Source organism: Cebus imitator, unplaced genomic scaffold (genome assembly GCF_001604975.1).
Source record: "Cebus imitator isolate Cc_AM_T3 unplaced genomic scaffold, Cebus_imitator-1.0 Scaffold16, whole genome shotgun sequence".
Taxonomy (NCBI): domain Eukaryota; kingdom Metazoa; phylum Chordata; class Mammalia; order Primates; family Cebidae; genus Cebus; species Cebus imitator.
This window is the reverse complement of record NW_016107331.1, coordinates 9,381,248-9,406,219: the sequence shown is the minus strand read 5'-3', so window position 1 is coordinate 9,406,219 and position 24,972 is coordinate 9,381,248. Positions and strand designations below refer to the sequence as shown.

Genomic DNA, 24,972 nt, shown 5'->3' with positions numbered 1-24,972 from the left:
GATGAGTAAATAAATGTAAAGATTCTTTTTCACTAGTCCCTCTGCAGCTATATAGAGAATGGCTTCAGAAGTCCTATGTGTTACCTCCGTGTGACTGCAAAGTCAATTGATGCACTATGTCTTGAGCTAATGTACATAAGGAAATTTAGTTCCACTTGATAAGACACATGCTTAACTTGATTTAAGAAAATAAACCAAGGTAAAGAACAATGTGTAAATGAAACGGAGAACTTGGCACCTCACTGTATGGAAGCCCATGAGCCATGTGGCTTAATTGGGGCCAGTTGGGATCATTTAATGATTGCTGTCAGAAGATCAGATTTAATTCTCCTTATAAGAAGACCACAGTGGGATAGAGTTAAACAAATTGTCATCAGAGGTTTCAGATGAACAAAGCCTTAATTAGGTTGATTAGGATGCTGTAAAAGAGATGAAAAGAAATAGAAAAATTGATGAATCACTGAGTTCCATGTTGAGCCACATACAATAGCAATGTCATGTGTGTTTTTGAGACATACTATTATGGCATTTTGAACATCACATATTTTAGCATGTAAGGTTTCTATGTAAACTTTCTAAATGTGTAATGTTTAGAGATAAAAATAAATGACATTCCTTTTAAATAACAGACGATTTATCTGGCATTTTCTCTTTAATGTACAACAGAAACATTGGCAGGGGGACAATGGTATTTTTTCCCATTTCAAGGTCATCTTTAAATGTTAAATAAATTGGAAAATAAATAGTGAAAAAAGCAAATTATCTTCAAGGACATAATTTTCAATCATTTAACATAATACCTGAATGCAGAGCAAAATAAAGCTTTTACTGAAAGTGTCCTTTTTGGCATTCACACCACGATCTTAATAATATTGTGATTATTTACTGGTGATAATACTCGAGACAACTCAGATGTCTTAAAATGTACTCTGTTTTATTTACACATTTTGAAAGACTCAAGTGTGTTTCTCCATGTGCTGTGCACACGTGTGCGCACACACACACACACGTATCAGTAAGAGTGAAAAATGTGTTCAACACATATAGGCAGAAGAGAAAAATATTTTTAGAGCATTTCCATTTTAAATATGAAACATGATATATTAAAGATGAGGAATATAATGAACGGATCATGAGATGCCCGGGAATTCAGTTGTTTTTGTCATAATGAGATGAAAATGTATAATAGCAACATCTTCCACTTCTAGCCTAGCTTGCTTTGAAGACTTTTTTGTTTCACTGATGTTGATGTTGTATAGTGCTCAACTTGCTCTGTTCAGTAACAACAACAAAAATCCAGCTGCATGTGCTTACTGAGAGGTTATAACTGGGGAACAGAACACAATCTGTGATGCTAAATAGTAGCTCTTCCTTTGTGGTAAGAGAGTACAAGCTTTACCTTTGTGGCGAGCCCTGCCATGTCTCCAGGAGGCCTTTGAAATAAAACATGGTGGCTGCACTGTTGTGAAAAATTAGAAAAACAGAGACGTGATAGAATCCTGAATTAATTACCTAATATGATGTGCAAAGACTAAAAGCTGTGGTAGGGTTGGATAGCACAAGGTTCTTCACATATTTAGACCATTTGGAGTTTATTTTGGCATGGGAATAGAGAATGCTGTTTTAGCTGCAGTGCGAAAAGTGTCCAAGACAAAATATACCATGGAGAGCTATGACAGGGAAACTGTGCTTCCCTCATATTTATTAAATTGTTTATAATGCAATACAATTGTATAAAGGCATGTGTCTCCTAAATTCTGGAACTGTGTAAATAAAATGATTTATGTCAGGGATAATGGCAGGTTAGGCCCACTTATTAAACTAATTGCAGGGGTTTTGAAAACGAGTTCCTTTTTAGCCTTATTATATTTCTGACATACATTTCATCTCTTTTTGTCCTTGGGGAAAGATATTAAAGTAGGACTAGAAGCATTAATGTGGAGTTTTCAGCAGCGGTGGTCATTGGGAAAATTGATATATTTCCCTAGTTATTTCCACTTTTGCTGCCTGAAGCTCTTCCGTAGCTGATACGTAAGAGAAACTTCTTAATTTTTTTAACACTGTAAATTTATTCTTCATTTGGTGATTATTGTTACAGGATAAATGAGGCATTGTCTGTTAGAAGTTGCTAATTATTAGCTTTGGAAAGTGAGATCTTCATGGTAAATATAGGGATTACACTATTCACTTAATAGCCTTACTAAATATTAGAACTTTCACTTTATGCCTTAAAATGGAAGCAAGCATACAAGCAGTAGGCCATGTTCCCAGTGATACTATGTACCCAGCATTCATATATAGTGCCACATCCCATGATCATAACCATCCTACAAATGAAAATTTTTTTTCTCAGTTATGGGTGGGGCAAAGAAACAGTTCTGAGGGGTTAAGTAATCAGTCTGGAGTCACACAGCATCCAAGGACCAAGCTAGAATTCCAACCCTGATCTTTCTGATCCCAAAATCCATTCAACTTCCAGTTTTCAGTATAAATTATTCTAATTCCACATAGGAGATGCTATATAAATGTGATGTCGTATTAAATGAGGTTATCAATCTGCTTCTATATAAGCAAAAATGTTCAAATATTTTTAATAGTGGTCATGAAGAATAGAAGCTGAAGAAAATACATCAGTTGAGAGGTACAAATCTTAATTCAGTCAATCAATTAATAGTTATTAGCTCTATGTGTTTGACACTAGGGTATATACAGGGGATAAAAAGTGTAACAAGCAGATAAAACAGATGTTGAGGAAGACGAGCAAACATACAGTTTCAACTGTGTCAAGTGCTACAAAGGAGAAGGACCTAGAGCTTAGACCTTATGAGAGGGAAATTCGATGTGATCAGGAGGGCATGGAGTACTTCCTGAGGTGGTGAAACTGAAGCTGAGACAGAATGGAGGAGAAGTTAAGGAGGCACAAAAGGAAAGGAGGAACATTCTAGGCAGAAAGAATTGCACAGTACACAAAGGCCCCATGGCAGGAAGGAGCATGGCAGGTGTGAGGAACTGGAAAAGATGGTCAACATTATTTATTATCTGTATATGTGGTACTATGTTACTGAGACTTGAAGATGATTTGAAATTCATCATATTAGATGAATTGGAATAAATTGGGAAAAATTGGAAAAATAAATTAGCGTATGGCATGATAGTATTTACCTAGTGGAAAATAATGGCTGTTCTTTTATTACCCTTAGAAGAATGAGTCTTGGCTGTGTGATTTGGAAATGAACTCACATTGCACTCACAGCTAGGGTAATGGTACATTTATAAAATACATGGACAGCTTAGAGAGAAATGGAGCAACTTTAAGACCCAGGAAATACTCCTCAACTCAGAAGACAACACGCAGTCAAACATTAATAGGAATAATAATTTGGTTATACGTTTTGAAGTTTAGAACAGCTCTTAATGGAAGAAAAGTAAAAGTTCTGCCTGTTCATTTTAACCAAAATATAATTGCATGCTTCATATATTTTTCAAACAAATCGTAAAGTAGAAAGCCAAATGTATCTAGATGCAACATATTGAGCAAAGTTTTCCACTTAAAAAGATAATGAATCATTTAATTACTTGATTTAGTAATACCAGGCTTGCAGCAACTGGGCTTATGATCGTTTTATGATCATTTTTGCCCCTTATGACGTAATCATCTTGTATTTATTTAACAGTATTATTTAGTGTGGTGTGATAGAGTGTGCTCAGTTTTCAGCTTTGAGTTTTTACAAAACGTTATTTGAGGATGCTTGTGTTAGTGAAAACATTAAATCAATGAAAAAGATATTTTTAATACGAAGAAAAGAAAACCAGAATTTTTCTTTGAAAACTGACATCACATATTTCAATGTTTTATCATTATTCATAGCCTGTTTTTATTTAAGTGACTGCATTGTACTTATTGTAGCAAAATACAAGCTTTGCAAAGATAAGTTTAGCAGAAGAGAATTAATTTCTTCCCACATCTTTTAATGTGGCATGGCAGTCTCACTCTAAGATCAAAACACATAACTGAAGGTTATGTTTAACTTCTAAATCAAAGTGTTGTGGGAAGATGATTGAAATCTGATGATGACTCAGATCCACTTGATATGTGGTTTTCTTCCTACAGAAACCTTATGTAGAATGCCATTTCCATGTTAGAACTTAATAGTGAGGGAATTAAATAGTTTCACTATAGATGCAAAGTTTGTGTTATTTACTTTGGTTCCTAGTTCGAATTTTTTTAGAGAACCCAAGAGACTCAATAACCATAAGAATCTTTTCCCCCTCGGTATATACTTTGTTCTTTAATGTGGGAGCAAACAAATGATTAACATATTACCAGCATGCATTGATTTTTTTTTTCCCTGCTGGTTTATATGAGTCTTTTTCTTTTTCTTTTTCTTTTTTTCTTTTTTACCAAAAGTTTTAATTTATCTATTTTGGGTCTTTGCTTGCATAGAATTTTTCATTTGCCTCAAAGGGTAAATTCCAATTATATGGCTGCATTAACTGTGGACGATTATTTTTGCGAGGCCTGGTAAACAGTAATTGAGATTTGTCTGTCTGCTACTTCAGTGAAGTAAATTTATGTTTGTTTTCTTATTTTCATTTCTTAAAGCAACCATAATAAAACACTAAGCTAGAGCTGACATGGATTTTTCTCAGGTGTTTTAAAGATGGAAATTAAAAATCACGCCCCAGCTCTGAATTGTCCTTATTGTCCCTTATCTGAACCTCTCCAAGGCCTCTGTATGTGGGTTGTGCAGCACAGCACACTCAGACGGTTCTGCTCAGAGAAGGAAGTGGAGAGTTTTGGTTCCCATTTTACACTTCTGGAACAGTTTAGGGAAGGAAGCACCTTTACACCTTTTATTGTTCGTGGTTGCTGACATCATATCCTTCCCTGACCAGTCTGTGTGCGTGTTTCCTGCCATTCTGTCAAAATTCTTCTGTGCTACTGGGAGAGATTTGTAGGAGGGAGGGAGGGAGGAAGAGGGCAAGAAAGAGTGAGGGAGGGAGGGAGGGAGGGAGGGAAGGGAGGGGGAGGCGTGTGTCACTCAAGGGAACTTGTTTGTAAATGAGGTAGCCCAGTGGGAGAATGATCTTTAGCATCTGTCCAGAAGAAATTCTTCTCAACTTGGGTCTCAAACCACTTTGCCTTCATCTGCCTGCTTATGCCAAACTCAAAATGAACAGAAGCCTGCCATAATGAAGTTCCCCTTTTTAGTAAGCAGCTTCATTTTAGTTTTCTTTTATCTGGGTTGGCATTTTTTTTAAGAAAAGAAATGCAGAAGGCTGTAACCCTACAGAGTATAACTGTAGTAGAGTATTTATTCTTTTTTAAAAAATTACTGATTATTTATATGTAGCTCTGTCATTTTCCAAGAATGCTTCTTTCATGTGGGAAAAAGTAGCAGCAAGGCTGTTGGAATTATTTTAAGTTTATGGTTGATTGTGCATAATGAAATTTCTCAGCATAACTTGAAATTTTATGACATGTAGTTTAGCGATTATGTTCCTTTTCATACACACACAAAACAGTTTTACAGATTACTAAAGTTAAATAATCTCTTTCTTCGCCTCTCTAGGCTTTCTGCAAATTAATACTTGAAACTGACCTTAGAGTTTTTGCATAAAAGTTAGGTTAGAGAAAATGTTATGCTAAGAAAACAATGCGTGAGCTAATTGTTGACCTTCCTAATTCTTTAAATTTTTACTGACAGCCTTGAAATGTGGTGACCCCGAATAAAATGTTCTAAACCACGTTTCATGAGACTTTACTTCATGACCAGTTACTTAGTGTCATCATTACCACATATTACTCTGCATGTGTACTTCATACAAACTTTTGCATTTTAGAAATGTTCAGAAGGAGATACCTCAAGAAGTATTTATTTATACAGAAAACAGGTTTAGTTCTACTGAAATTTAAACTTGCTTCTCTCTACATTGTTTTGCGTATTTCAAAAAAGAAAATAAATTCAATGGCATTTTAATCAACCACTTATATAGATAGAGACACACATTCTCTTTTGCAAATTTTTTTCCCATCATGTTTTAAAAATTTTGTTTAAAGTCCTTGCTCTGCTCTTTTTAAAAATTGTCTCATTCAAAGTTGTGAAATATGGGGTGGTGTTATGGAGGAACTCTTCTAAGTTTGGTTAGTCAGGAATTCTGTCTTTCTGAGACTTTTCTCCAAGGATGTTTTGCTGCTTGTTTGGTTATTTGTATTTTGAAATCAGTATCTGGAGATGTTCTTGTCTGTCCTGCCTTATCACCACACTCTAATCTGTTCACCCTGACCTTCCACCTTGAAGTGAATAAGCGCTTAGGCAGGCATAGTCCTGTAAGCCGATAGTGCCACAGGCCTCAGCTAGATGAAAGGAAAGGAAATTGTCCTATATGCATTTGCTGTGCATACATGGATTGGCTTTCTGTGACAGAGAAACCTTGTTTGTATCTCTGGTGTCTTACACATGCATGGGAAATATCATTTTAACATGCTGCTTGCTTCTAAGGTAAGACCATAGGAAACACAGGAAAGTTGCCCCATTGAGTGACATTTAAGACTTTTTCTAAAAATAGGTGGACAGCGTCTAGCAACATCAAATATATGATGCAGTTATGTTTTGTGGGTTTTTCATATTTCAATGTGATTTCAATATGCCATAACTATTTTTTATGTATATTTGTCAAATGTGTGTTGTTTCTATAACTCTTTAAAATTTTGAACCACCTCCAACATTTAAAATTACAGCTGGAGCAAGTTTTTGGTGAGCACTGTGTGGTCATAATGTTACTCAACGTACATATTCTGAGAGGCAGAACTGAACTACAGTTTAGTAGAGAGGCGTGGGGCAAAAGAGAATGGATAGTCTTAGTTAGTATTTAAGCAGCGCTTAATCCACCAGAACTGATTATGTCATAATAGCTTCTGCAATTAAATAATCACCAAAAACTTAAAACAAAATTACCCAAGGTGATAAAGAATTTAGAAATTAAATTAAAGAAATCAAAAGACAGCTGATGGTCAGACCAAATATGTAACAGCCTTCCTGTTCTAAGAACTTTGAATTGGAGCCAAATAATCTATTAAATAGCCAGGACATTGGCTTAGCATTACATAATACACGCGGGAATTTATCAGGTCCGTTGTCAGACACCAGCTAAAATAAACAGGGAAATTGTGAGCAATGTGTAAAGTCGTTGCATTCATTGGCCTAAAACAAAATAGAATAATTGGAGCTGTTGCTTACAAATGAAGAAACCATTGTGGAATGCTTTCTTGTTAACTTTCACGTTTCAGAGCAATTCATTTGCATTATGTTCAAACATTTTCAGAGGTAATTTAAAACAAAGTGAAGTATATACTTTTAATATTCTGGGTTTCTTGGGCTTATATTATTGATGATCATTTCTCTAATTTTAATTCATGACCCAGAGATCTTCAGTATGTAATATGAAGCTTCTTCAGTTTTATATCTTACTCCAGGAAGACATGTGATATGTCTGTTTCTAAATATTTAAATTTAGAGGACTGATGTCTTGTTATAAAAATATGGTTATAAATGGGAGAATCATCTCAATTTTGCACCTTTTCTTTTCTATCAGTGCTTATCTCTTTTGATCCTTGTTATCTAAGATATAATTTAGGGGCTTTCAAAAAGAAAAGATCTCACTGCTGATAGGTACTTGTAAGATTAAATATTCCATATTATTTTTACAGTGTTCTCAAAGCAGTAATTTTTTTGAAGTAAGATTAAAGGATTTAGATTTAAATTAGTTGACATTTACATATATCAAATAACACTTTCATAATCGTCCATCCTATTTGCATAACGAGGGACGTTATCACCTCTGCTGTCAAAACAGGAGATTGTTTTCCCTTCAGAAATGAATTAGCTGCCCTACTTAGCATACACAGGTACATAAAGGTTCATTAACTCTCTGATTTAGGTAATTTTTCATAACAGAAGGGTGAAACTGTCACCTAATTTCATTAAAAAGATTAGGAAACTTTTTACAAAAAAATACATTTCAAGTGTTAGTCTTTAAAAAAGCACAGTTTGCATCACTTAAACAACTTGTTAAATTACTTATGAGATTATTTTAATTGTTAAAAAATAAACCATTCCTACTTGATATGCTCCTGTCTTTGATATACCATATACTTTTAACAAATAGTTATTTTAATTCATTTTATTGCTTTAGCTGCATATAGTTTACTTCCCTGATAAAATTAGAATATGATATTTCTTATGAAACTGACTTGCTGTTAGAGTGGTATTTAATTTTTCTTTTTTGTTCAGCAGGAACGAATGCAGGAATTTGGGAACTGAGCTGTGCAAGTGCTGAAGAAGGAGATTTGTTTGGAGGAAACAGGAAAGAGAAAGAAAAGGAAGGAAAAAATACATAATTTCAGGAACGAGAGAGAGAAGAAAAACGGGGACTATGGGGAGAAAAAAGATTCAGATTACGAGGATTATGGATGAACGTAACAGACAGGTGAGTGGAGTAAACTTTTTGATATCATTATTTATTAATTATATTATCTATACATATGTTAAGCGTACTGAAAATATTTTGAATCTGTAAGCATCTATTAAGAGAAGTTTCAGTTAATGAAATGTGGCCAGTTAAAGTGCTGATAGTCTCTTATGTATAAAGGAGAAAAAAATCACTTTATCTGTCAGAAATACAGTTTACACATTTGTGATTCTTCACTTTTCACTTCAATATGAATTTTAAATGGGAACTGTACTTATGTGACATGAATAGCTTGATAATTAAGAGTTAATCAGCATAACATTGCTACATTGCACGCATCATCAAACAAATATATTCTTATATTCATGGGAACTAGACCTTTTGTGGTCATTCATTTAAAGGTTTATAATATATAGGGGAAATATCCTCTATAAAAATGGCTCTCCTTTTATTCATAGTATATGAGATTTTGAAATACATCCAAAACATTTTAACATTGTGCTGACAACAACAACAAAGAAAACACCCACACAAGATATTAATAACTTAAAACATATAGGCAAGAACTCTCAGTTAATTCATATCATTTTAAATCTGAATTTGATAAACATAAAGGCAGATGGTGATATAATTTTTTTCTGGAATGTCAATGATAATGTCTGTGTGATACAATTAATCTGTTGTGAAGACTTTACACATTCAAATGCTCAATTCAGCATTAAAGACTTGGGTATCACGAATGCCTGCAATTTGACTCTCTTTTCCTTCACACTTGGAGAGAGTGGGTTTAGTTAGGCTATGTAAGGACAGCTGGGTAGTTTGTCTAACGTTAAATATCAAATAATGGTCCTGGGAGAAATTATAATACTGCTGGGTCCCACCCACCTCATATGGATCATGGAAGCTGCAGAGAAGCTGTTTTTGGAGCGTGGAAGAGAAGAGTGTTTTGCCTACTGCCCAGTTACACTGAAGAAGGCTACATAACATCCTTGGGGACAGCCACCAGACTATAATTTCCCCACAAATATACACACTCATGTCCTCTGTTGTCCCTTTTGGTCTTCTTGGACTTATAAATAGGACTAGAACTGATTGATTCATTTTTTTAAAATGCAATGTTGCTTCATGTGTAAATTATAATGAATAGAAATTATTATTTATACCGTCAAAGTCAGTAGGCCATTAAAAAGTAGAGAAACTTTCAGGTTTTCAAGTTTATACTTCTCTAAATTATTATCTGTTTTAAGGTACACATGACTTGAACTATTTTTGGCTGCATGTTGAACTAAAGGGTGAATAATGCTAAGATTTATGGTGGACTCCTTTAGTGTTTTCATGCACCTTGTTTCTTGCTGTGGACCAAGCCCAAAAGCAACAGTTGTGTCAATAGAAAACCGCTAATTTTAAATTGGCCAATAGCCTGAAACTGAAATTAAGACTGAAATATTGAACATCATGTAACACTGGTTGGACCTTGTTAATTGGACCAGAACTTATTTTGAGTAGAGTCAAAAACATATGAATTAGCATTTACACTTTATTACCAATACCAGATAATTTTTAGGTTTATGAGATTTATTGGATCTTCTTTTGCTTGCAAAGTGAGAAGAAAATTTTTGCAGGTTGAATTCATAAGCTTTTATTATGCTTTATAAAGAAAAACAAAACACAGGGATACAAGACTTTTTTAATTTCTATTTTTAATTATTATGGGTACATACTAGTTGTATATCATACGGGACACGTGATGTTTTGATACAGGTAAACAATGAGAAATGATCAAAATCAGGGTAATTGAGTTATACTTACCTCAAGCATTTATCATTTCTTTGTATTGGGAACATTCCAATTCTACTCTTTTAATTATTTTTAAATATATGATAAATTCATGTTAACTGTAGTCACCCTATGTGCTATGAAATACTAGATCTTATTCATTTTATCTATTTTTGTACCCATTAAGCATTCCCACTTTATCCCCTCCTCTCTCCATGCCAAGCTACCCTTTTCAGCCTATAGTAACCATCAGTCTACTCTCTGTCTCTGAGTTCAATTTTAAAAAAAATGTTTAGCTCCCACACATGAGTGAGAACATGCAAAATGTGTCCTTCTGTGCTTGGCTTATTTAACGTAACGTAATGTCCTCCAGTTAGTTTCACCCATGATGTAGCCAATGACAGAATTTCTAGGGATACAAGAATTTTAAAGCCGGAAGTGGTGGTTCATGCCTGTAATCCCAGTGCTTTGGGAGGCGGATCACTTGAGCCTAGGAGTTCAAGACCAGCCTGGGCAACATAGGGAGATGTGGTCTCTTATTAAAAAAAAAAAAGTTAAAAAAATTAATTGAATGTGGTGTGGCACACACCTGTGTTCCCAACTACTTGGGGATCACTGGAGCCCAAATGTCAAACTGAAGTGAGCCGTGATCATGTCACTGCAGTCCAACCTGGGCATCAGAGTGAGACTCTGTCTCAAAAAACAACAAAAAAGGAAAAAACAACAAAAAAAAGAATTTTAACATCATACTTTTGAGCTAATAATTGAACATCTTTTCTTTGTTTAAATGTAGTTGCAGCTACAATTTCTGTTACTTTCATTCATGTTAGAAGTCATAATAACTTTAGAAGAAGAAAAATTATTTAAATTCAGCTTAGTTTGACTTATCTTTTTTTTTTTTTTTTTGAATTCTGAAGATAGATTTCTTGATTTTTTTTTTTAGTATTTAGGATATATTTATTCTTTTCTCCAGTCGTTAGATAACGTAGGCCTGCAAGTTCAATACTTTTAAACAGAATTAGTAAAACTGAAATCTGCCATGTTTGAATATATATTTGAGGGATTATTTTAGATGACTATTAATAATTTTAAACATCTTACATATAAATGCTTGTCTTGTGCACCTCTCACCTACTATGAGAGAGGTTGTAAGAGTCATTTGGGAAAGAGCCTAAAATATATAAGTCACTTCTGATAAACAAAACCAGCAAATGTGAAATAGCATACCATACTGTGTAGAGGCACCTATAACCTGGGCTTTGTTTCAACTACAAGTTCACATGTTCCAAAGAAAAATGTTAGCTGTTGTGCCCTCTTTGAAGCTGCCCCACCGTAGACTCTCTAGTAGAACTTCACACAATGGCTCACTGTCATCTTTTCTTAAAAGTTGTCCAAAACTGCTCTGCTGCTGCACTTGTCTATTTGGCTATATACAGGACAAGGTATGTTTTTGCCAGAAAAAGAAATACTGAATTCAAGTGTGAAATGAAATATTACAGCACTGATGTGATAAGCTGTATATCACTAAGGAATAAAACTGTTGTGAACAGAACGCTATTTAAATTGAATTTTACCTTTACTTTAGCTGTCTTTCATGATGGAAGTAGGGAACAGCTAAAATTCAGAAATTTCAATACATAAAATAGTTTAGGTGAGAATAAAAATTGACAGCCATTTTTTGTTTAAAATTTTTTTTGACATTTCCAAGCTTACAAAAACTTCTTTCTTAGTTATGTGCTTAAACAACATGGATTTCTTAAGCAAGTATGTAAAAATAACATTATGAATTGTTCATTTATCTTACAGAAATTTTCAGACAATTTAATAAAAGTAGTTACCGATTATATGCCAAGAACTATATAGATAAATTCTGATTTTTATTAATAAGTCCCATTTTATGGCTGAATAATTCATTTATTTGTGAAATCAACAAATATTACTAGACTGCAGTATACCTAACACTAAGTATGCAGCGGTGAACAAGAATCTCATCTAGCTTATCCTCTGCTTTGCGGGGCAGGGGGGCGTTGGGGGGGAGGTCAGCAAACTTTTCTGTAAAGGACCGCAGAGCAAATATTTTTAGCCTTGTGAGCCATACAGTTTCTGTCTCAGTCACTCAGCTCTGCCCTAGGAGTCTAAAAGCCATATGCAATATGTAAATGAACCTGTGTGGCTGTGCTCCAATAAAGCTTTACTGACAAAAACAGGGCGTTTGGATTTCGCTTGCAGGCTACAGTTTATGGACCCCTGATCAAATGAAACAGACATGAAATATGAAAATATATAACGAACACTTCACTTGCATGGGCTATGAAAGAATAATAGGAGGTACTTTATTTACATCAAGGTTGGAGAAAGGCCTGAGAAAGTGCTAAAAGATGAGTCAGAATTAGGCAGGTGACAGTATTCCCAGAAGCATTATTTGCAAAGCTCCTTAAGAGAGGAAAGAGCTTGACTGAGGAGCCAAAGGAAGCGCCAGTGGGACTTGAGCCTGGTGTATAACTGTAGAGAAATGAGAGAAAAGATTGGATGCTAGACAGGACCCAGATCATGCAAAGTTTTGAAGGTCCTGTTAAGTTCTAAATAACTGGCTCAAGATTGTACGGTTAAAACTGGAAGTGACCAAGATCTGAGCCCAAATCTCTCTATTCAACACAAAACAAATCATGCTCTTTAAAATTATGTCGTGATGCATCTAATGTAATAAAATAGCTAAGAGCTTAGTTTTATGTCATTGCTTTCCCCAATTACATTATGTTACATCCAGTATAATCAAATGGCTAAGAGGCACAGTTTTTAGAGACACACAAGCTTAGTTCTGGTCCCAGTTCTGCCACTTACTAGCTGTTTGACTCTCTAGCAAGTTACTTAGCCCCTGTGAGCTTCAACAGTTCCCTCATCAGTAGAGTGAGGATTACAGAAAATTAGTACCTTTCTCATTACATCACTGAGATAATTGAATCAGGCAATAAATGTAAAGCACCCACCACATAATAAGTGTTCAATAAATTTACCTATTAGCTATTCCTATTAAGACTCAAGTTCTTTGAACCCTTAGCTATTATAGTTAATGTGATTTCTATCAAAACAACTCTTGTGCTGTGTAGCATAATAAGGAATGCTACATAAACCTTCATTTCATGAGGGTTTTACCTAAAAAGGGTATTGAGGACATAGAGAAAAGTGGAACAGGTAGAGCAGGAGCACAAAGGAGCCTTCAGAAGCTAACAAGAGGCTAGAGAATGATATCAGAGCAGGAGTGGGCTGATGCAGAGAGGATAGTTTGTGGACAGGAAGGAAAGATCACATAGGACATTTGCAGAGAAGGATTTATGACAAGGATGGGGAGAAGTCGTTTCCTAAATTTTACACTTGTGGGACCTATTTTCAAGTACATGTTACTGACCAAATTATTTTTAACTACTTTTCACCATTTTTATCACTACCAGCTTCCAGCTTATGTTAACACTACAGTTTCAGTCGGCATTTTTTCTTTTTACCCTTCAAATGCCTCCATCAGTTACGCAATCATAATCTTACCCTCTTTCGCATGGTACCAATTTTTAATCATGCTCCTGAAATAATTTTTTTTAAAATTTAACACTTTCAATGTATTTTACAATAGCATATATATGCAAAGGTTTAAAAAATTCAACAACAAACTGGTTTCTTCTGAATGCTTCTTTTCTCTGGGGAAAAAGAAATGGATGAAATGTTTGACTGCCCATGAAAGTACAGGTGAGGCTGCTGTGAGTTCATCCTTGCACAGATGATTTTGGGGTTTTTTTTTGTTTGTTTCATTTCTTTCTTTGAATTTTTTTAAATTGAGAAATAATTATTGTACATTTTCATAGAGTGCACAGTGATGTTTTAATGCATATAATGTACAGTGATCAATTCAGGGTAGTTAGCATATCCATCATTCAAACATTTATTATTTCTTTGTGTTGAAAACATCTAATATCCTTCTTCTAGCTATTCCAGACTGTAAGATATATTAACTATAGCCCCCCTTTGGTGATATAGAACACTCGAATGTATTCCTCTTATCTAGCTGTCATTTTGTATTCTTTAACAGTTTTTTAATGAGTCTTGTCCTTATATGACTTTTTTTACAAATAATATATTTAGAAATCTGTTATATATGTTATATTAAGAAGAGAGATATATAAAAATTAGGCATGCTTAGCCTAAACCTATTTACTTATATGTTTGTATTTGAAAATTTCAGCTTTCCTACTTTTAAAGGATAGGAGAGGTAAACCCAAATTTTTTTGTGCAACTTGTTATAAAAAGGTATTTAAATATTTGTCAAAAAACACAGTTAGGGCTTAAAATAGTAAAGTTAAGGGAGAAATATATTTAAATGCCTTAAGTTTTCTTTTCTTTCATCAGATCTGGCACACTAATAGTTTTTGCCAGCAAACAAAACTTCATGTAATTATCAGTGCAATAACTGGAGCACAAATTAAAGACAATTAGCAACATTCTCCTGTTAATAGAACAGGAGAATCCCCTTATGACTAAAAGAATTCGGAGTTCATAGCTGTTACATTTTCTAACTTTTCGTCTTCTCATGTCCCTATCTCAGTCTCTTTATATGAATTATAAATTACATAAAATAAACTAGGAAAAATAGCAGGAAAAAATGTGTTCAGTGTAGATGCAGTTTCTGACAGTTTCCACATACTGACGTGTTTTTAAACTAAATCTGGTCTGTTGGACACTAAACTAAAAAATAAAAAGAGATGTATAGATCCCCTCAAGTGACTCTTGAAAAAATAAAAATGTTATTCCTTACTCTTCCCTAGTTTTCACCAAGTTGCAGTTCTAAATTTGGGAGTTATTCTTATAACCTAATAGAAATTTGTTGAAAGAGAGATACAATCACTCTTTAAATTGAGTAACTGGATAATTGAGAAATACAAATTAATTGCTTCAAAAAATAATTTTTCAGTGAGTTCCAAACCATAAGTTGGAGAACAGAGGAAAGACACAGGCACCACTGTTGAATGCACTTTTTTGCCACGTCCACACACAGATTTTCCAGACTTGCTAATTTTTCTTTTGTTACTATAGAAGAATTGTACTAATCAATAAGTATCTGGAATCTCTTTCAGATATAGTGAATAAAAGGCTCAATCAGTGAAAAATTAGTGATTTTCCTGTTTTTAATTCCAAAATAAGCCTGCAAATATCTCATAATAGTGATGATACTGATGATTGTTTTCTCTTAGTTTCATTTCTTAACAGCTGCCTGCCTCCCCAACACTTGTATTAAAAATTATACTAAACCTATTTCAGATAAGTAAAATTAGGGTGTATCATAGTACTATTTTAGGACATCGTACCCATCAGAATTGAATTACAGGGTATATTGCTGCATGTTGGGGATGCCTTCTTAAAAGCTCTTCGTGCATATAAGTTAAATTATTCTTTTATTAATCTTAAAATTACCAAGGGAAAAGCTTTTATTCAAAGATTTGGAATTGCTGGTGATTGAAGAGGTTGAAAAAGAAAACCAGAAGGGAAAATGACCTAAATAGTACTTCTCAGAGTTTCCAAAAAAAGAAAAAAAAAAAAAAGCAGTAGGCAGAATGCTCAGATGTATGTTTAACAGCTGTGACCTCAGGCCATTCATTTCCATTTTATGCCTTGGTAATTTGAAAATAATTCACAGACAGTCTCCCCTCCATGTAGTGGGATCACAGCAATAGTGTGCCACACATTTACTATTTATGCCATTTGGTGTGTGATATTTTATATTTATGTCAGCTAGGTCTACTCCTTCACTGCCTGAAAGATAATGCTCCCACTGCCGTCAAAGTCATTCATTCACTTTCCTTTGGTAGGAAATCTGAGAGAGGCCAAAATTTTTACAAGGAAAAGAATAATTGTCTCTTCTAGAATTCTGTCACTCTTCTTTGAACTTGAAGGCCTCAAGGGTTTTTATTATTTCCCGTTCTAATTTGTGTATCTCGTATAATTTCTATTTAAAACTGTTATTTTTTAAAAAAATTTAATGCTTTTATTTATTGTATCTCGTTTTGTGTAGAAAGTTGACACTGAATGGCCCCTTTCATCCCTGTGAATGCATGCTCACACCACTCTGTCTGCTACAAGTCACCTTTAGCTTTGCAAATGCAACAAACTGTGTGACATTGTATTACTGAGAAACCAACACTAAAAATATTAACATTATAAATAGACTACATAAACCAAGAAGTTTCTTCCAAACTGTAGATTAGAAGTCATGATGCTAATTGTTTCAAAAGCCATGTCCTCTGCAGTCTGAACTTCTTTAACATTTTAGTTCAAAATGAAACTACTTCAAAAATTATTACGTTAAAAGTATTTTTACTGTTTACATCCCAATGTATTCTTGTTGAAGGCGGTTAGGAAACTTATTCTTTCTGAGAATAATGGCTTTGGCAAAAATTTAAAAAATAAATAAATAAATGACATCATTAAGCAAATAAGTTAAAATTTCATAATATGTAATATGTATTTGTGTTTCCTTTGAAATATGTTGGACCATTAATAAGAATTAGAGAACCAGTCTAAATGTTTGGAAATTTGACTTTTAATTTTAAATTGGAACAGTTTAGCTGAAGAAATCACTAACATTTAAATAACATTTCAACAAATGTAACTGTTTGGAAACTGTAACAGAGACAGCCTTCTGTCTTGCAAGGATTGATTTGGAAGGCCCTAGGGGAGAAAATATTGGAGTTAGGAGGTAAAACCTAAGCTATTGTGGAAAGGAAGAAGTTACACTCTTCCTGTTATGACAGGAAAATGTAGACAAATGTGCTTCCTGAGCATTTGCTCAGCAGGGAATGAAGTATCCTTTGACCTTTCCCTTAGGTACATTTGGCTTTGTTGAACTAGTAAACATGTTTATGCCCCCAAAATATTAATCTGGTTTATTTAATTCTTCTCAGATTCAAATTATATCTCTTATGTAGATGAGATAGGAAGAAACAGAAGTCTTTATTTTATGACTGCATATACAGATTGGATTTAGAATGTAAATCAGCCCTTCAACGAACCAGGCAGACCTGAGCAGCACATATAAAAAATGTGAAGCACGCTGTGTTCGTCTTCTCTTTTCAAAAGGCAAATTATTTCTAGGCTTTAAAATGGGCCACAGTAAAATCTCGTAAATCTTGATCAAGTTAATCATTTTCAGTCATCCTTTTTTCTTTTCGTCATGTAGACAAATGTATCAGAATTCAACCGTCACAAATTTTAAAACTCAAACTCTTGTGAGTTTGTTAATAAGTGCTCATTTCATTAATGTGCATTCAGTTATTGAATTTTGATCTAATTGTGATTTATTATTTTTCCTCCAAATACTGTGCAATGCATAAGAGTTAGAGTTTTATTTGGGGATTTGGGATGTTGATTTAGGGTGAGGGGTTGATAGAGTACTAAATTCCACACTCCAAGCCCCTTATTTTAATCCTTTTATCTTGTTCAGAATTTTAGAAACTATTGCTTGACAATCCTTTGGAAATACCACCATATTTCAGCAAAAGGAGGCTCAATTTGCTTGAGGCTAATGAGGACAATAGTCCCCTTTGCAGCAGAACACACTGCTGTCTCATCCTCGAAAGTTATGCTGGAGGGTTACAAGCACGTGGTAGCAGTCTGCTTAAAAGAGTCCCTCGCTGCTCTTTAAAGAGGCTTTCATTTACCATGGCAGGCCCCGTCATTGTATAAAGGAGCGCTTGTCTAGAACACAAGTCTGCAGTGGCACTGCTTCCTCCCACCGAGAGTAATCATCAGGCCTAAAGCTTGCAAGCCTTTCTAATGACAGACTGAATTAAACAAAATAAAACTGAAGAGGAATACTTTAGAACAGTTGTGCCATTACTTACTGTCAGGAACAAGGGAGGTGGAAAAAGAGCATTTAGGAGGGCATTTCCCTTTTTTCCAATTAAAGATTGTCGTTGCAGACTCTTGACTCCAGCCCTAACCCTTTAAACACATAGGAAGACCTGTGGCTCCTGGATTACAGAGTGTATTTTATCTGTGAACTGTCCATCTGTCACTCATTAGTCATTCTGTTTCCTCATCTGGGAGGAAACTGAGAGATTATGTAGGTGGGGGGATGAGGAGGAGGAGCCGACCTGAAGTATTTTCACAGAATGAGGGTTATATTTATCATGACTCTATTTGGAGGGAAAGAAAAATGATAAAACCTCAAACCTTTGAGAATAGAATTAGCTGGGTATACGAGTCCCAAACACATCCTAAAACAAATAAACTACTATTTGTGAGTTAAAGAATGGCAAAAATAAAAAATAAAACATTAGCCATTCATTGAGCACCCTAAGATTCTTTTAAGATTAGGCTAAAAATATTCTGATTGGTGGAAAGAAGTGCTTTGGACCCATAAATTAGATGTTTGTTGCTTCCCTTAGTATGCATCTGAAGTCAATTGGAGTTGGGCCTCAATTATTATTTTACATGTGGGTAGCTGCTGTTTCTGAAAGTCCTTTTCTTTCAGAACTCTTTTCTGTAAGGTGCAAGAACTACTACAGTTAATATGACAGGAAAGTTCTTCCGAGGTGACTTCATGAATGGGGCCGGGCCTGGGAGGGTAAGGGAGGGGGCAGGCCTGTAGAGTGGAGAAAGATTATGAAATGCCCTTTCCATTGCACAGTAGTCAAACTAATTTCCCTACCCTGTAGGAAATGATACAGGACTCCTTCTCTGTTTTTAGAACTTGTTATTTACATTGCCTGTGTGAATCAGAGGCCCACCTTTTTTATTCTGGCTGTAAGCAGACCTGTATTTACTACCAACTAAAATTCTTCCTATTTTGTGAAATTAAAATAAACATCCATAAATATAGAACTAGTTTTTGCCCACTAGTTCATGCATGCGGTTCTCAGTGGCTGTGGTGGGAATGGCTGGAGCGTCTGAGGGCAGAGTTGGCTGCAGAGTCTATACAAAAGTAGCTTTGATTTACTGTCAGAACCTAGAAATCAACTTGCTCTCAATTTAGTGTTCTTAGTATTATTTTTTGACTTTAACCTAGAAAGCTGTCCTTATGTTAATTAATTAATACGTTATGCATTAACGTGCTTGCACTCATCAGAATCTCTGATGGTTCTTAATGTAACATTACAAATGACAGTGCCTGCACACTGCCCAATAAACAGTTGGCTGTGTCTATATTGAGCTGAACTTCAGCTCCTAAAATCCGTAGTTATCTAAAAGAGGGAAGGAAAACTTCAGACTAACGGACAGAAAGATGGTTCTTTTTCTAGTCCATCCAGGAACAAGTTTAGGGACCTTGGATAAGGCCATTCATGTCTTTGTTTATAGTATTCATCTGAAAAATTGGGATGATAAGCTGTGCTAAAGAATATGTTCAAAGAGATCCTGTCGAATGTAGGGAGATAATTTATTATAAAATCTTTGAACTTCTTAGAAAAAAATCATCAAATAAGCAACACTCTTATCTAAAAAATAATGTTAGAAATATGATATGCTTCACTCGCACCAACAAACCCACGCATAAAATGTGACCCAGTCCCGTTTTTCTCCTGCTCAATTTTACCAAATGTAAGTATCTACTATAAGTTAAAATGACAAAAAAAGTAAAACAAGTATGTGAAATTTCCCTCTTTCAGCGACAAACTTCTTGTTAACATAGTCTGAGCATCCATAGACATTTATTTTCAGCTATTCATTTTGGATTACAAAAAACACTATAATTCCTCTGTCCATAGATCTTTTCATTGTATCAATATACATTTATTTAGCCAAGTATTATTATTGGATGTCAGGTTACAAGAATGAATAGAAGATGGCCCAGGTACTCAAGAAAAGCTAGGACATAGCTGAGAGAGACACTCTAATCTAGACCTAAGTAAATAATGGTAACACAAATTGACAAGTCCTAAGAGACTAGCATTTTACAGTATATAACGGGGAGCAACTAAACCTGATGCATCAGAGAAGATACTACTTGCCTTGTAAAGTGTTTCACAGTCAACAAGTTATTTACACTTGTATTATCTCCCTTACTTGACCTCTCATAAAACTCTATTTGATGCCTATTATTACCTCCATTTTCCAAGTGAGGAAACTGGGGTTCCGGTAAGTTAAGCAATTTACCCAAGGGCACACAGCTCGTAAAAGGCAGAGCCAGGACTTGATTTTCAATTCTTAACGCTTTTCTTTCTATATTACCCTGCCCAGTTATGATGCATATATCCTGCTTCTTTAAAATTTCTTTAATAATATGAATTTTCTATGTTATCAATCTGGATAATTATTTTTCTTTGCATTTTCAATACATCATTTAATATGGTCTCCTCAAATTCTTTACAGTCTCTTACGTCTCTTCTAGCTACAAAAAGCTGTTTTATTTCTTGAAATGTGGAAATTAGAGGCAATAATGATAATGTATTGGTGGGATTGAGTAATTAAAACATAGGCCATTCTGTAGGGTGCGTGCTTGTTGAACTGTATTACTATTCACTCTTAACTCAAAACTCTATGATACCTAAGCATAGATTAAGAACATCTAAAAATTAGAATAAATATTTTAAAGTTCTCTAGCTCAACTTCCTGCTTAATTCAGGAACCCCTTCTAGACCCTCCTTGATATGCAGCTGAATATATTCAGAAATGAGCTGCTTCCTGCTTGGTGAGACTAGGTCCTCTCTTAGGCAGTTCTCTTCACTAGATTTTCCCTTGTTTTGAACCTCTTAATGATTTTCAACAATGCTTTCTAATTTTGCTCTACAGAGCAAAATACAATAACCATGTGCCTCTTCACATAGGCATAATGCTCAAACCTTAGAAAATGTTTAGCATTTCACATATAATTCTATTTTCTTCTGAGTTATACATTCCATATTCTCTCAATGGTTGCTCATGCAAAATTGTTCTCCAACCCTACATAATCAGTCTGTTTACCATCCTATAGGTGTTCTAATTTTGTCAGCGCCTTCTAAGATGTAACCCTCAGAACTGAATACACTACTAAAGATGGCTCTGACAAACAATAAGATCACTAGGATAAGTAATTACCACTACAGAATACTGTAACTTTAGATCCTTTCCCAAAATTCCATAATTTTCTCCAACCTGAGCTTTTGTCATTGTTTTTTAAAAATGCGAATGTGGACTTTCAAATTACCTGCATTTGATTCATCTTGATTGTAACCCAGCTTTCTGAAGACTGTAGAGGAGTTATAGATAGAGAGGCTGTCACTTATTGAGTTTGCTCAAGCACCCAGATTTATGTTGCATGCAGATCTAATAAGCCTGCCTTCCTATATCCCCTTCTAAATTAATGTTGCCTGGGAAGGGAAGAGTACTGAACTCCATGGCACTTTACTAGAGACTTTCCATTAAACTTAACATTGGTCAATTAAGTCAGCCTAATTAATTATAGTTCATCAGCCATATTTAAAGCAGTGAAATTACTACCACCCAGTCTCAAATTGTGCATAAGGATTTCATCACTTTTCTGAATGCTTATTCTTTGAAAATCGGAACTCATCAGAAAGTTCAGTACATTTTTGCTGAACAAACTCAGTCATCCTGAACCCATGGATCACCCCCATTCTCTCTGTATCCTGTGATTATAAAATTAAATTTTTGTCTTCAGACTTTTTCATCTTGCATGAGTCATTCAGGCTAGGGATAAAAAAGAAAAAACTTTTCTCTGAACTTTTTGAAGTATATCTTTCTTGAAGTCTACAGCATATTTACATATATATATATTTCTCTCCAGACATCATTTACCTTCTTTATTATAAATTCCAAGATGGTAGAATTACTTTATCTTAAGATTTATGTAACTAATAAGGTAAACTTTGTAGTAAAATAAACGTGTATGTGTCCCAAATCTCTTATTTTTGAGAGATTAAATTATTTAAAAGGCAAGTAAAAAAGCATCTACTCTAACATAAAATTACATTGAAACATTCAGATTTCAAAACAGAGTATTTCCATTCCACATTCCACTCATTCAGCAAAGGTTCATTGAATGGCCCCTGGTCAGAGTCTGTGAGAGGCTTGAGGGAGGATTTTGGGGAATTCAAATCTGGCAGAAGGGAAAACTCATCTGCAACCAACTTTGTAATAGTAGAGTAAGTCTGATAATAAAGATTTGTAAAAAGTGCTGGAGGACTACAATGAGAAAGGAATGAGTTTTATCTGAATGTAACAAGGAAAGCCTCAAAGACAGTTGTTGGCATTTAAACTAAGCCTTGCAGCATGATGGGAGCATGCCAGTGGCCAGGTGGAAAGGGAGAGATGGGAGTAATACCACAATCAGCTTTCACCAGGTACAAGATTAGAAACAACCAGTAAGGTAGATTTCAGTTCATACTCATCTTGACTGAATTAACATCTACTATTATTTTTCTAGCTCAGTCTAGAGAAAAAGTTGGTCTGAAAACAGAAACTGAATTCACCCAACTCTAGATAAAATATGAATTCAGATTATTAGACATGACTGAAAATAAACTCTATTGGCCAAGTCATGCATTTTGTTCCAAATAAAGAACCCTCCTTTCAAGCATTATGGAATTAAATGACTTTTTTCTCCAGCCACAAGGAAGTGATATGAACAAGGGAGATATTATTTTATGTAATGGAAGCCACAGTACCTAGCACAAATGTCTGATGTAGGGAATGTTCAATAAATATTGTTAGCATAATGTTTGATATGCAGAGAGTGCTCCATTCTAATTTTTTCTGTTTTTCTTCATACCTATTAGGTTCTAGAGCCATTATCAACATAAGATATATGGTATCTTATGCTAGGATTTAAAACTCAGGACCACTATAAAACAACATATCATCATCACATTTGGGGCTATTTAAAGATTCAAAAAGATAAAGAAAAAAAAGAATAAAATAAAAAACTTACAGAGCAGCTCTGCTTTCTATGCTATATCACATATTAAGCCTGTTTAATTTAATAACATGTTGACTGATGTAAACATTGGAAAAAAGCGATTCTTTGCCTAACTACTGTAATAGCCTCTTTCTGCCTCACCTAAGGTTCCAAATATGCTATTTAAAAGGAAATATGGACTTGTCCCCATTACAAACTATTATCAAGTTAAGAAAAATGTAATCATCACAATGCATTATTTAAGTATAAAAGCTCAGAATTGAAATCTTTGTCATTGAGTGGCATATTTTAAATGAAGAGTAATATCCCAGATCTCTTTAGAAAGCCTAATGCTCAAAAATAATTTTATCTAACTATGAACAATGAGAAAAAGCATTATAAAATACATTTTGAGTATGCTATAAAGAATATGAACACAATGCAGAATTAAATTTAGAGCAATTAAGAGTAGATTTTGAAGATACTTTCTTGCATGCTTTCATACAGTTATCATTTCAGTTTGCAGTTTTAAATTGCAAAAGAAGCTATCTTCACTTACTTCTTTGACGGGTATTATTAAATAAGTATGCATTATCTAGCAGTCTATTTGGTTACACAAAAATTGAGGAGTACTGAAAGTAAACACAAATAATGGCTTTAATGATATATCTGTACTGAAACGTACTTGATCGTGAGTGTTGTAATGTGCAGAATTCTGAGGTTTGAGTACAACAGAAACCGTATTGTGTTGAGACATTCCACATACAGTTTGTGGTCATGAAGTCTGATTAAAAGTGGTTTTAGAGATATGAAAGTAGTCTGGATTAGTGCCTTCTATATTGAATGTGTTCTGTAGCCTATTTTACTAAATAAAATACCGATATGCAGGTATAGTTTCATATCAAAATTGCATCTAAAAGAAATATTAAAAGATATTTAGTACAGCTCTATGTAATTAATGATTATGTTTGTTTATTCATTCCAAAAAGACACTTTTCAGCCCATCCTTAATATCAATTATGACTCATCTGAATAAAACAGAATAAAAATTTCTAAAGTAATATAATCAGATATGAAAATAAAACACTAGGTATGTTTTATCATAAGTACTTTAGAAAGATAATCAATAAAGATGAAACAGAAGGTAAGACACTGACAGTTACAACAAAGAAGCATTATCCAAGTTGAAATGTTAGTAACGTAACTGCGAAAATATTGACTAGCTGATATGGGCTAGTAAATACCTTATTTTCCAAAGGATGATCACTTCAGCTTTATCTTTCGATAGCTCAGCTTTATCTTTCTATCAATCATAATAACATCCTCAGCCATAATTGGTAGACTCTTCAAATCACCAAGACAAGCATATTTTGCTAGTTCTTTTTCTGTTAACTAAGAAAGTTGTGGGAAGTAATATTTATTGAGTACCTACTCTAAGCATTATACTCGATACGGTGCATACATTATTGGATACAATCTCACCACAGCCCTAAGACTAGGTATAAATCTCTGTTTTACAGATGTGAAAAATCAAACTCAACTTTATTCAGTGAGGCCAGGCAGGGTGGCTCATGCCTGTAATTCTTAGCACTTTGAAAGGCTTAAAGTGGGAGGTTTTCTTGAGCTCAGAAGTTTGAGACCAGCCTGGGCAGATTAGGGAAACCTGATTTCTACTAAAAATTTTTTAAAAACAGAGAGATAAAGCCAGACATGTTGGTGCATGCCTGTAGTTCCAGCTACTCAGGAGGCTGAGGCAAGAGGATCATTTGAGCCTGGGAAGCGGATGCTGCAATAAGCTATAGCAGTGCTACTACACTCCAGCCTGGGTGATGAGGAGACCTTGTCTCAAA

General features: G+C 34.5%; 1 protein-coding gene across 25 annotated transcripts in view; it reads left to right on the top strand.

The window, feature by feature from the left end:
* Positions 1 to 24,972, top strand: part of MEF2C (myocyte enhancer factor 2C) — a 181,623-nt gene that overhangs the window by 69,686 nt on the left and 86,965 nt on the right. For 11 of the 25 annotated variants that reach the window (XM_017508438.2, XM_017508395.2, XM_037731417.1 and 8 more), the window contains one exon: positions 8,295 to 8,490. In XM_017508438.2, coding sequence (XP_017363927.1) covers positions 8,437 to 8,490 — 54 coding nt within the window. In that variant the 5' untranslated portion in view covers positions 8,295 to 8,436. Of the gene's footprint in view, positions 1 to 5,059; positions 5,212 to 6,482; positions 6,504 to 8,294; positions 8,491 to 24,972 lie in introns of those variants that run through there. The other 14 variants (XM_017508302.2, XM_037731401.1, XM_037731425.1 and 11 more) reach the window with 6 other exon arrangements.